This window comes from Daucus carota, chromosome 3 (assembly GCF_001625215.2).
Source record: "Daucus carota subsp. sativus chromosome 3, DH1 v3.0, whole genome shotgun sequence".
NCBI lineage: Eukaryota > Viridiplantae > Streptophyta > Magnoliopsida > Apiales > Apiaceae > Daucus > Daucus carota.
The window spans coordinates 9,673,981-9,687,005 of record NC_030383.2 but is presented as its reverse complement, the minus strand read 5'-3'; the positions used below and the strand labels follow the sequence as shown (position 1 = coordinate 9,687,005).

Here is a 13,025-nt window from a genome sequence, read left to right as displayed (position 1 = left end):
GTTATGATTAACAAACAAATAGGGGGAGATTGTAAGTCTAAATGTAAAGACAACCTTATTTGTTACATAGGGATGATAACTCAACAATAGAACAGGACAAGTAAATAACACTACGCCTGCACCGGAATCGGAAGATACGAAGACAAAGGTTGAAGAAGCCATCTACAGTCTTGAAGGAATAAGCTCACTGGAAGAAGTTCATTAATATGTTCATGCCTCAGTGAAGAATAAGGATTGAAGTATTCAAGATTGTGGAAGCAATGAAGATGTTGTCCAAGTACTCGAAAGATTTCAGTGCAACCCCTGAAGCAAGATATTTTTATATATCTTGGTTGGTTATTTATAATCAACAAACTGAAGCATAAACTAACCCGGAATGACTGATCAAGTATATTATCAAGCAAAGGATTCAAGGAATCATTTCAGTTCGAGTCGTTCGTGAACCAGACCAGTGCACAGGACGTCAGGACGTACGAAAGTATTCAGTGGATTCGATCAACGGATTAATTGATCAAGTCAATCGAGCTGTTCCAGAATATTGCCTGAGTTATTAAATAATCATATATATATATATGTATATATATATATATTAATTGTGAATTACTTGGATATAAATATTTCAAGTAATTAATTAAAACACAATTAATTATGTATGTATATATATATATATATATATTTATTTAATTATTGGTACAAAGAATAGAAGAGCCAAAACTCTCTAAGTCATACAGGAGTGCACAATGGAACGAAGCGCAAACTTTGACTAAAAGAAAGTCAAAGTTTGCGCCATATGCTGTGAAGGAAACAATGCTCAAATATTCTAAGTACATGGCTTGGTGTACTGAGGTTATGAGGCGCAACTTCAGTCAAGGCGCAACTCTTGACTGAAGTCAACTCATCTTTTACTTAGAAAAGATTCTAAGTGCTTACAGTGGCTTCTGTGATGGGGCGCCAAGTTTGACTGGGACAGGGGCGCGAATTTTGACCTGGCAAAAGCTCAAAGATATTACTTAGAATATTTTTTCTAAGTAATACACACCACTGCACTTACTGGCGCCACATTCAGTCAAAGCGCAACATTTGACTTTAGTCAAATGTTGCGCCTCCACTCATCTCCCTTGGCGCAACTTCATTCTACACTCGGATTTTTTTCTAAGTACCACACAGGGGTACACTGGACTGAGTGTTGGCGCAAGGTTTGACCAAGCGCCAACTTTGACCATCCATTCACAGGCGCAAGTTCAAGCAATTTGGAGTTAGATTTATTTTGTTAAATCGAATCCGTCCAGGACGAACTCAAGTCGTCCAGGACGAACTCGTTAACCATGGTTAGTTTATGAAAGCCTATAAATATGTGATTGTGGTTCTCACAATTTACACACATCCTTCGGGATGAAATGGCCAAGTGCTCTGCACGGCTACTCCCACTATACACACACCCTAGCCTAGCTTTGTAATAGAAATATCAGTAGTGGTTAGAGTTTGTAATATTGAGAGTAGTGGCCATTGTAGCCGAACCTTCGGGTTTGGATTTATAGCACCTTCGAGGTATTTATCAATATACAGATATACCTTGGAAAATATTGTGTGTTGGTTTAATATTTTCATATCCTCAGAAACCGACCCAATAGATATCCGGAACACGAAACCCATTACAGAACTGCAATTTGTTTATCCGCAAGATTCGAAAGAATTTTAAATTGTAGTGAGTATCGTATTCAACCCCCCCTTCTACGATACTTTGGACCTAACATATTTTCTAACATCAAATTTGATGTCTTTCTTACTATTCTTATATCTATAATTTTCTTTTAAAAAAAATTTAGTTACACGTTGAATTCTGAATTCTTAAGTTTAATATTAAAAGTAATCTAAATAAGAATATTCTTTCAGTTATCTTATTTCATGTTCTCCAAAACATTGTAATCTCCTTATAAATCACCTCTTATAATTAAAATAAATCAATATGACATAGTCCATGTTGAAAGTACATCAAATTTTCCTTTCAAAGATACTCACTGAAACCTCAATTTTTGTTACTTATCGCATCTATGACTTAGAATTTCTATAATATTGTATTGTACTCATTTAAACTATTAAGTTAGATTAGAATATAAAAAATTTTAATATGACATAGTCCATGTTAAAAGCCCATCAATTTTTTGTTTCAGATATGCTAACTGAAATCTTAGCTTTTGAGCTTATTTCTCACATTCATTTTTTAAAATTCTATAATATCGTATTGATACTCGTTTAAACTATTAAGTTAGATTTGAATTTGTTCATTTTTATTCGGATATGAATTATATCTATTTTTAGAAAGTGGAATCATGATTCGAGCCCTATTATTCAGATTCTTTTTCAATATATGAGACTTAGCTGAAATAATAACTTATCTTAAATAAATAAGATATTGAAAAAAATATAAATACAATAGTTTTAATGTATGTGGTTAATGATTTTGAATAACATGTTGATTACTTGTGTAGCTCAAGTGGTTTAAGTAGTGCAAATGAATTAAAGAGGTCACGAGTTCAATTCTTGCTAAAAACATTTTATTTATATAAATGAGGAGGAGGTAGGTTCGGAGTTAGGGGTTCGGAGGTAGGTAATTTATTTGCTCAGGAGAGAGGCTTGACACGAACGTGTTGGGCTATTATATATATATAAGTAGATAATATAAATAATAATGAAAATAAAAGAAAACATTTTGATTCCTGAAACCCACGTTTCATACCCACCTCCCTATGAAGTATGTCATGATTTAACAGTGAGATTAAATCGCAAAAATAATCTTAGATACTGGATGTAAAGTAGAATTTACTCATAAAATAATTTTTTTATTATCCATTGATATAGCACAAATTTGTTAAAATTAAAAATTGTGTGAATCCAAATATATTCTGAAAAAGGTCAGAGTGTATCTGTGTATATAGTACTTACTTAAATGTAGAAATATAAATAATTAATGTCAACTTATATTCCAACCAACCCCTATATTGAGACCGGTACAAGTACTACTATCAATCAGTATTCTAACCAGCTAAAATATTGAAATCCGCAAAAGCTAAGACCAAAAAATAAAAACAAAGATGCCTAAGTTTATAATAGTAATTCAACGTGTTGAAGAGATGAATCGCTCAATCACAACTTAGGAGAATATAATCAATTAAAATTATAATGGATACGACCATTTCTTGATCTTCTCAACTAGTCCACTGTACATTGTAAATCTCATTTTCTTTTTGTCAAACGATTAATTTAGCACTTGCGAATTTTTAATCATCCAGCGACCAAGTAGAATGACAGCTACTGCTTTAGACAAAGTGTTGTGGCCGATGCAGGATTATGGTTAGATTTATTTTTATTAAAAAAAAGTATGAATGAGGAAAAAAACATTTTAATTCGTTATTAAAATGATTCGAATTATAAATAAAATTTGGTCACAATAATTTTGTGAGTTCTTACAATTTTTGTATATGCAATTATTTTTTTGTTTTAAGTTGTGGGATTTTAATATTCCCTCGTTCCTTGTATAGTATAAATTCCCATATAGAGCTATAATTAGCACTACAGCAACATGGAGTATCGAAACTTCGAGGTAACCATAAACTCAGCAAGGGATCTCGAGGATGTCCGAAAAGTGTTCAAAATGGAGGTTCATGCTAGAGTTTCCATCGGAAACCACCCGGAATCGGAGAAGAGAACTCCGGTGGGTCATGGAGGGACGAACCCTTCATGGAACTTTACAATCAACTTCATCATAAGCGAAGCTATGCTGACAAGCTATACTAGCATGCTTGTTATTAAGCTCTACTGCAGCAGAATTCTTGGAGATAGGTACATTGGTGAGATGAACTTGTCCATGAAGGAGCTTTATGAGTATGCGTGTCCGTTTGGAGGGAGTGCCAGAGTGACTCATCCTGTTCAGAAAGGCTCCGTCGACTCGCAGGGCTTGCTCGAGTTGGCATACAAGTTTGGAGAGCGTGCTGTGGCTCATAACTTTCTCATGACCGAAACTATTGGATATGGTGTTCCGTGTTCAGACACTTGTTGATTTCAGGTAAGGCTTGTCACTGAACATGCTTTGGCTTGCAAATTTGTGATTTGATCTTGTGATATTCTCGTTTTTAATCTTTGTTGTTTGGCTTTGTGGTGGTTAAGCTTCTTGGGAAGGTTAGTTCTTAGAACCTCGATCGTTCGAGGTATGTAACTTGCACCTACGTACAATAAAAGAACAATAATGTACAGACATGCATGCTTTGGCAGCTCAGCAATTTCATTTCAGTTTGCTTTTCTTTTCTTTTTGGTAATTAAATACACGCACACTCCGATTCGAATACTCGACGTCCCCTAAAATAGCAAGAGAAATATCATTGAACCAAGACATTGTTGATCATTTCATTTTGTATACTTAAAATAATTCTCCCATGAATTAGTTTCAAAAGACAAACCGACTTGAAGGTTTTTTTGGTTACAGGGTCAGAAAGATTCTTGCAGAAGATAATATTCAAAACTTTCAGAAGATATCTACATTGATAGCACTACTGCACTAACAAGGAAATCCGTGACAATCATGCACCCAAGCTAATTTCACTTCTGATGCAGTGAAGTGAACATGTTTTCTTTTCTGATTACAGGTTTAGAAAGATGCTTGCATCCAAAAGACAGAGATCAAAAAAAAAATTTATATAATGCAGATCTAATAAATAACATAATCTTTAATTCGAATCTGAATAATTAAGCAACAACATCCATTACACATACTCAAAACTTTCAGAAAAATATCTACATTGATAGCAAGAACCGTGACATCAAAAATGAGGACGACTATCAAATTGCAGGCTAGTAAAACATGATTAAAGTGAGAAAGGCAAGAAAAAGTATAACCACAAGTGAGGGACCTGCGCTGGAAGATCGTGACGAAGACATGATTTGAATGGTGAAATTACATTCACCCTGTGATATATTTTGTGTTGTCACCGATGCAAGTCCTTGAAAATTACAGCTCAAGTCCCCTTGATTCTGGACCTGGAAGTATGCATTAAATGCATAAGAGGCATTTGCATTAGCATCCAAGCCATTACAAGATGATCCATACTCCAGGGCAGTACAATCTGCAAATGTGCAAGCATAATTGACATTTTCAGCGAGTTTGCTTAGATCCTTGGCATCTGGATTAAACGCGCACCACTGCTGAGGTAGATACTTCACGTTCTGTGCAGGTACGAGAAATTTGTTCTGCCCTTGACCAGAAAAATCCATTTCATACTTGGGTTGTCCATCATATCTAAAGATACCCCAGTGGCGCTCAAAATTGCCAGGAGCAATACTCTTAGCATCCTCGTCAATAAGTCCAAACAAATAAACCTCAATAAACCCTGGCCTCAGTGGGGTGCCTTTATTGGCTGCAAGTCTTGATAGAAGCCCATTGTAGAATCTCTGAGCATATCTCACATTAGCGTTTTTGTCGCCATTTGTGGGCCATCCAACCTCCCCTATAATGATGGGCATGTCACCGAAACCTGCTGCTTTCAATGACGAAACTAAGGTATCGAAGTTGGCATCGAAAACATTTAGATAGTCGATTCCGTTATCACGGATAGGAAGAGTTGCTCCATCAAAAAAGGCATAGTCGATGGGAAAGTTGTCATTGCCGTAGAGACTCAAAAAGGGATAGATATTCACAGTAAATGGTGCTTTGTTCTTGTCTAGAAACTGCACAATCTGGGTCATTTGTCCCAGAATATCTTGCCTAAATCTTCCGGCAGAAGGGACAGGATTATCTTCTGGTGAACCATAGACATCCGCGTTTAAAGGAACAGTTGCTTTTATGGTGTCGCCATGACCAGCTTCATTGATCGCATTTTGGATGTTCTGAAGTGCCGGGAAGGTAATATTAAGAAACGAGTTGTTGTAGGACTTCAGGAAAGGCTCATTACCAACTGCTACATATCTGCACAAGAATAAAGTAATTATAAGAACCCTCAATATCAAAATCTTTCCATTGCTTTTAATCTGATAGGTACAACTAGTTGCAATCTACTGTTGTATTTGATTAAGTTCACTGATGCAATTGACTTACTCACATCTTCTAATTTAGTTGTATCTCGTCAAAGTATACATCATTAAGCAAAATTTAGAGGAAAGCAACCAGAAGGTCCAGTATACAGATGATCAGTTAGGCTGCATCACATAGCAGACATAATTTGTACAAAATTTGTGCAATATTCGGGTAATGAAGACAGATGAAATCTTGAAAGACAATACCTAATAATTCGTGCAAACTTGTCATTAATCTATGAGTAATTTCTCAACATAAGAAAAAATTATTTCTATCTTTTCCTCCCAAATGATGTAAGAACACAACTTGATTCACAGGTAATAGAAAATAAAAAAAGGGCAAACTAGTTATCGATAATTCGTTGATATAGTGGCCAGTCTTCAATTAGTCATGGCAAGTAATCTTACAAATATTGAATTTGAAAAATATCTAACAATACATCAAGAAAATCTCTAACAAACTTTGCATCAATAAAATCCCAATAACACTTATAAATTTACTCATAAGCATAAAAAATTTACTTAAAAGGGGTGTGCAAGACAAAAGGGGACAGATGCTTACTTAATGTTAACACCTCCATTGAAAGTGTAACGAGTAATATTGTGCTGCACCCACTTTTCAGCTCTTTTATAACTTGTCATGGAATCAAGTTGATCATTCGGAATCGCAACCATAACTTCAATCCCAGATCCAGCAAGAGCACTCATTGTGCTCTGCTCTGCATCAAACAGCTTCACTTTGTTAATCCCATTGTCTTTTAACATCTGAACCACATCTTCTGGTGGCAACTTGTGAGTTGCCATTGTACCCCAATTCACTCCTAGACACTCTACTCTAAAACCCTCAAAGATCACAAAAAGTAACACACATAATGAAGTAGCCCACAAACCCATCAAAAAGATCCAATCTTTTTTTCTTCTGGGGATTAAAAAAATAAGATCTTTAGGACTGTGAGGATTAATCAAGAGTGTGGGTTTAAAAGGTAAGAATAAAGCTTTTGTGTGTGTGTGTGTAAGAGTGAGAGAGAGAGAGATTAAAGAACATATGTTGCTTATGTATTAATGTTTTGGTTACCATGTATATATATAGCAAGTATATGGAGGAGATAGATATGGAGCGTTGCCAAATTGTGTGTAGATTGACTTGGACATTGGACAAGATTTTCTGGAGGCAATGCTGTACCCTCTCAACGGCTATATTTTTTCTTAGGTAATATCGAAAACTAAACTGGAATTTGATTTGAAAATATAATAATTTCATTGATCTGGGCTGGTTGGTGGTGCAGGACCCACGTTTGGAGAAAGTTGTTTGTTTTTTTATAAATGATGCGAGTGTTATTGTTAATATCTTATAATTGGACCGTTAATCTGATTTAAAATTATCTGGAATTCTGGTGTTCACTTTACTCCATCTGACATCTGTCATGTTATAATGGTGAGGTTTGAAAAAATCGATCCTGATACCGTTTAGAGGGAATTTAGACAGATAATTATGATTTACCGTGATAACGTGTTGAGTTCGAGTTTAAATATTATGTTTGGATATCTGAAATATTAAAATTATGATTATAAAAAGAAATCTGATAATTTATTTATTTAAATGAAAAGATCAATTTTTAATATCATAAAATTAAAATATACTAGTCAAAGTTTACACTTGATTTTTGGCATCAAATTAATTATTTTGATTTAGAAAACAATTTATGATTTATTATGCACACATTTTTCAAACTTAAAATTTTTATTTGCACATCAGCTCTCTTAATTTGTAGTTTACCGTGTACTCTTTCATTACTTTCGCTTTCTTGTATTTTAGCTCTCCTCACTGAATTCGCCTTATAAAATTAACCAAGTATGGTCTACAAAAAGTTGAGATCTGGGCCTTTAGATTGGACCTTTTTGTAAGGCCCAGCATTTGATTAGGTCCTGAAAATATAAGAGGCTGTCAGCCTGTCACTGGAGTTGGTTTGCCCTTGCTCTTACTGTCAACTTCACATAGCAACGCGAATCCTCGCATGGTTGTCTGAAATCTGAAACTCATGAGTCCGAACTTCATGGGCTAAAACTAATTCAATTTTCAATCTCGAAAGGCAAATGTAGGACATAATCCATGTAGAACTTTTTTTGCACATGGATTTTTACAGAAAAAATGTGGTGATTACTCATGAAATCCAGTAAGAAATCCATGTTCTTTATTCAGAGAGAATGAATCTCAAGAGATCTGACTCGGCGAAAGTTAGACTGAAGCAATCATTTTATCTAAGTCTATCATCATTGTTTAGACAATAAAATTTTAACATACGATAAGAAAAACTTTTTCTTGATCTTCTTTTCTGCTTTTCAGTTTATGTATCAAAATTTGTAAGATTTTCCATAAGCAACTCAGCTTGCTATCAATTAACTTGATAACAATGTGAGATCTCAAGCAGTTTCAATTTTAACAGTGATCGATCTAATATTTATAAAATCCACTTCACGACTCCATGGCAGTAGAAAGAATGAAATTTGTGTTGGTAAAAGATCGTTCCCACAAAACAGGCCATATCTTTTTCTGTTGTTGTGTAAAGCAAAAGAGGCCACGTTATACTGAGCAAATGGGGGCACCGTCCCCACCAACAGCAAAATGACACCTATCTCTTCTTGACCCATACGATTTCATTCGCTCCTGGACAGACACTTAATTATGTTATCCAAATGCCTCTTTTCTTTTTTGTGATCCAAGAGGCTTCTTTTGTGGTCCAAACACCAAGTTCAACATATATTTATGGTAAAATCACTTTGTTCCACCAGATTATAAGACTGTGTTCACTTCATGGAATGAAATGAGGGGAGAATGGAATGAAAAATTATATAGAAGTTTTAAGAAGAAAGAAGAAAGTATGAGATAATGGTGACAAAATATGAATGTAGTTAATTTTTTTGTTAGATTGTGAAGAAACATGATGTTGAAATGGAATGAGCATTCCTTCCAAAACATGTGGGTTAGAGTTATAGTTAAAATAGTAAGGTTGGAATGATTGAAAGAATGAAAATTATACACATTTTCTTTGATCAACATCATTTTAGAGTACAAAATTCATTTCATTCTCCCTCCATTCCATTCACTCCAAGTGAACACAACCTAAGTCTCGAGGGAGATATATTGGAGGTTTTGTCACCAGGGAAGCTAGTATTTGAACATACAACGTTTGTCAAGGAAACTAGTGTAACAATGTAGTCCCGGTGTAAGAAGACAAACTGTACTTGTTCTATTAAAATCAGCTCTAACTAAAAGCATTCCATAGTTGATTTATAAAGAAAAGAAAAGCATTTATAGTGCAAATCTTAGGGAAATATTATATTTACTTCTGCTAAATAGAGAAATATTTAATTTATTACAAGTGAAAGGATATCTGTCCTTCTGCAGGAGACCAATACACTACTAAAGAAATGATTCTCACTATATGTGGGGCTTCCTCAATCTTAGATGAACCGGTTCTCAACATGGTATAGGAGATCAGATTTGACGGAGGTCTCAAGTTCCCCACTCCGTGACCTCCAATATTCCCACAATATAATATAGACACGAAGATATTAATTGCCTCAAATATGGGCGCCCGTGATCCACTTTTCAACCCTCATGTTTGCTGGCCTGGATCAGGTTAGATAAAAGCAAAGAGATCTCGAAGCCTGCAACTCACTTTAGACATTGTCTAATGTTGTTCTGAGTTGAGTCTACCACACAATTTACACGAACACAACTCGAACCAAAATATTTACTGTACACGGATAGAGGTGGATTGAATGAAAATTTTCTTTATCATCTTCCCGACGTGATCAATGTGTTATTGTCCGTGTCTTTGATGGCGTTGGATGTTGTATTTGATTGCAGAGGACGGGGAAGAGGAAGAGGGGGATAGGAATTTATATTAGATACTGATGCTGATGCTGTTAATATCTTCTCTTGACCAGGAACATCCATCGGTTGCTCCGTTTTTTGTTTATATGTGAACGAGAGATCTTTGTTTGCAGCAAGTGCAGCCAGCTCTTTCTCCTCTAGACCTTTCGTTGGACCTAGGCTGCATCTGTCTGGACTGTGCTTTGCTAATGCGTCCTTGAATTTCTTGATCTGCGATATTATAATGATTTGCATGAGCACAACTTAGCCTTGATATATCAAACAAACTACCAAGAATAACAAGTTGACATAAGCTAAAGGTTACAATTCGAGATGTAGGGATCAAGAACCAGTTACATATTTTTAACTCACAAGATCTGAAACTTAATTGAACTCAAAACAAACTAAGATCAAGAGACTGAGATATAAGCCATATATTTAGTAACTAATCATGATTGAAAACTAATGATTAACAATAATTCGAAGTGGAAACTGCAACTAACCGTGGCATTGGTACAGCTAAAGCTGCAAAGACGACCATGAGCCCCTCTGTAGAAGCGAAAGAAAGGGAGAACATGGACATTTAGTGAATAACACATGGATTTGTGCTCTTCATAATTTACTTGCAGAAACTGTACATCCGGATTCATCTCTGCCAACTGACATATCTGCAAACACACAAACAATTTTGCTCAATTTTTTCCCACTCTAGCCACATAATTACGAGTCACCTTAATTAACTCCTTCAATGTAACAGATCAAACAACTAAACAAATAAACAGATGTAGAGGATTGCAAGAAACCTTGGGATGAAGTGCTCTGCAGCCTCCACAACCAGGGGAGAAGAAAGCAACAACAACCAACTGATCTCCCGCGTTCAACAAAGACTCTACGAGGTCATTTGGGCCCTCAACCTCTTTCATATTTGTTTTGAGCCCTTTCTCCCACCAACCTGGAGCTTTTTTCAGTCCAATGCTCATCTACATAACAAACTAATCCCGATCAATGCACTAACAAAAATTACTTCATGAGACCGTTTGGCTTAACCTAAAAGAAGTGTTTATTGATTATTAGTAGGAAGTTATTTATAAGTGAAAAGTAATTTTTAATTTCTCGCACACTTTCATGCATAAAGATCATCAAATTGTGATTAGGAGAAACACAAACATACATCACACATATCATCTACAAATGCTATAAAAGTATACAAAACAAACCTTAGAATTACAGGCACCAGCTGCAGCTTTCAGAGCATTTGGTCTCCCAGCGACAACTTTACGAACCGAAAAATTCGAAAAAGAAGAACGAGATGATGATCTAACATTAAAAGGTTTAAAAGAAACATGGGCAGATTTGTTTTCACCAGAAACAGAGTCCCATGTACGTATTTTATGATTTTGGTGGTGAAAATTGCTAGAGAAAACATTGGTTTTACTCAAAATATCAGCCATTTTCTTGAAAATAATATACAAGATACACAGAGGTTTCCTTTGTTATGACCTCTAAAATTTTATAGGGGGATTGAAACTTGTGATCACAGAAATGAATGAAAAAGATGGAGACAAGTTGGAAACGATAAAAGAAGAAAGAAGAGTCTAGAATGCCACCTCATGTATGGTTACAACAATGTAGGACAGTTGCATAACTGTATATTTATCCACAAATCACTTGTCGACTTCTATTTTCAATTTCATCCACACATAATCAGTCGACTTTTATTTACAAACTTCAATCATTTCCTCTCTGTAGTTTTGTGTCCCAATCAGTGTTCTAAAAATCCCCGATTTAACCGATAAATCCCCGATTAATCCCCTGCAAGGTCGGTCACCGATCCGATTTTTGAAATCCGATTAATCCTTATATATATTTCATAATCGAAGTATATGTGATAAATTATTAAAATTAAAATACTATATTACTTTAAATATGAATAATTATAGAGTTTATAAATATAGTAAATATATTAGTTACTAAATAGCTAATATAATAATAACTAAATATTAAATAATATTTTAAAATTAAAATAAACCCAATTTTAATTCCGATTAATCCCCGATTTCCGATTAATCCTTGAATCGGTAGCTCAACCGATTAGGTCCGATTCCCGATTTCTGTAACACTGGTCCCAATTACTTCATGCGTAACTTAGCTCGGGTAATTTTTAATATGTCTTATTTCAAAATTTTAATTTAAATAATATAATACTCCCTCCGTCCAATTTTAACTGCTTTTGACTTTTTTACGATGTTAAAAAAATCACATCTAAACATAATAATTTTTTATAAAATTTATATCAAATAAAAGTTTAGAACTTAAACTTTTATTTGATATAAGAATTGAATTATTTTATTAAGTGTAGATATTGTTTTTTTACATCTCAATATACGTGCTAGAAAGTCAAACATCAGTTAAAATGAGAAGGGAGTATATTCTATCATAATTTTGTTAAGATGTATTTGTATTAAACTAGAATTATATTTATTAGTATATATATATTTATCATATAATCTTTAAGATTGAATTCAAGTAAATAAGATATCAAATGTGTTGGGATTTATATAAATTTATTTAACTTGAAAAATAAATTTTCACAATTATTTATGTAAGAATATAAATATGCTCAAATGACCAGTTTAAATTATAATATACAAATAAATGTAAATTAGAATAAAATAAGTATATGCTCTGCTTAAAAATAAAAAGGTATGTCAACTTAAATAAGAATTGGTCCGCGACCACTCAATCTAAAATTTCAAAAAAAAGATATAAATATTTTAAATCAAATTAGAAAAATCAATTTTTTTCTAAACCTAATTAGTTATTTATTTTATATGTACTATAAGTCTATAACAGGTATAGTTGAAATTTTATTTAAATAATTTATCTTCATTTTACGGGACTATGCATGGAAATCATTATAGATTATTGAAAATAAAAAAACTACATTTTTTAAGTTTCAGATATGCTCTGAATGCGCCTCTCATATATTTTTCTTTCTAAAATTTTTGGAAGAAAATCATCAAAAATAGAAAATTATTTTTTTTTAGTTTCGGATATATTTATATAATGAAATAGTTACATTTTA

General features: G+C 33.9%; 3 protein-coding genes across 3 annotated transcripts; 1 reads left to right on the top strand and 2 right to left on the bottom strand.

Annotated features, from left to right (window-relative positions):
• Nucleotides 1-3,580: 3,580 nt before the first annotated feature.
• Nucleotides 3,581-4,057, top strand: LOC108213943 (protein SRC2). The gene has a single exon (XM_017385726.2). It carries the CDS (start codon nucleotides 3,581-3,583, stop codon nucleotides 4,055-4,057), a length of 477 nt encoding a protein of 158 aa, XP_017241215.1.
• Nucleotides 4,058-4,703: 646 nt separating this feature from the next.
• LOC108211356 (glucan endo-1,3-beta-glucosidase 8) lies at nucleotides 4,704-7,114 on the bottom strand. The gene is made up of 2 exons (XM_017382934.2): nucleotides 6,626-7,114; nucleotides 4,704-5,956 (listed from the first exon to the last, which is right to left on the bottom strand). Exons 1-2 carry the CDS (start codon nucleotides 6,955-6,957, stop codon nucleotides 4,846-4,848), a joined length of 1,443 nt encoding a protein of 480 aa, XP_017238423.1. The 5' UTR covers nucleotides 6,958-7,114; the 3' UTR covers nucleotides 4,704-4,845.
• A 2,304-nt stretch (nucleotides 7,115-9,418) lies between these two features.
• LOC108211818 (thioredoxin-like 1-1, chloroplastic) lies at nucleotides 9,419-11,503 on the bottom strand. The gene is made up of 4 exons (XM_017383512.2): nucleotides 11,158-11,503; nucleotides 10,744-10,920; nucleotides 10,444-10,608; nucleotides 9,419-10,171 (listed from the first exon to the last, which is right to left on the bottom strand). The coding sequence occupies exons 1-4, from the start codon at nucleotides 11,389-11,391 to the stop codon at nucleotides 9,863-9,865; spliced, it is 885 nt and encodes a 294-aa protein (XP_017239001.1). The 5' UTR covers nucleotides 11,392-11,503; the 3' UTR covers nucleotides 9,419-9,862.
• Between the last annotated feature and the right edge of the window lie 1,522 nt (nucleotides 11,504-13,025).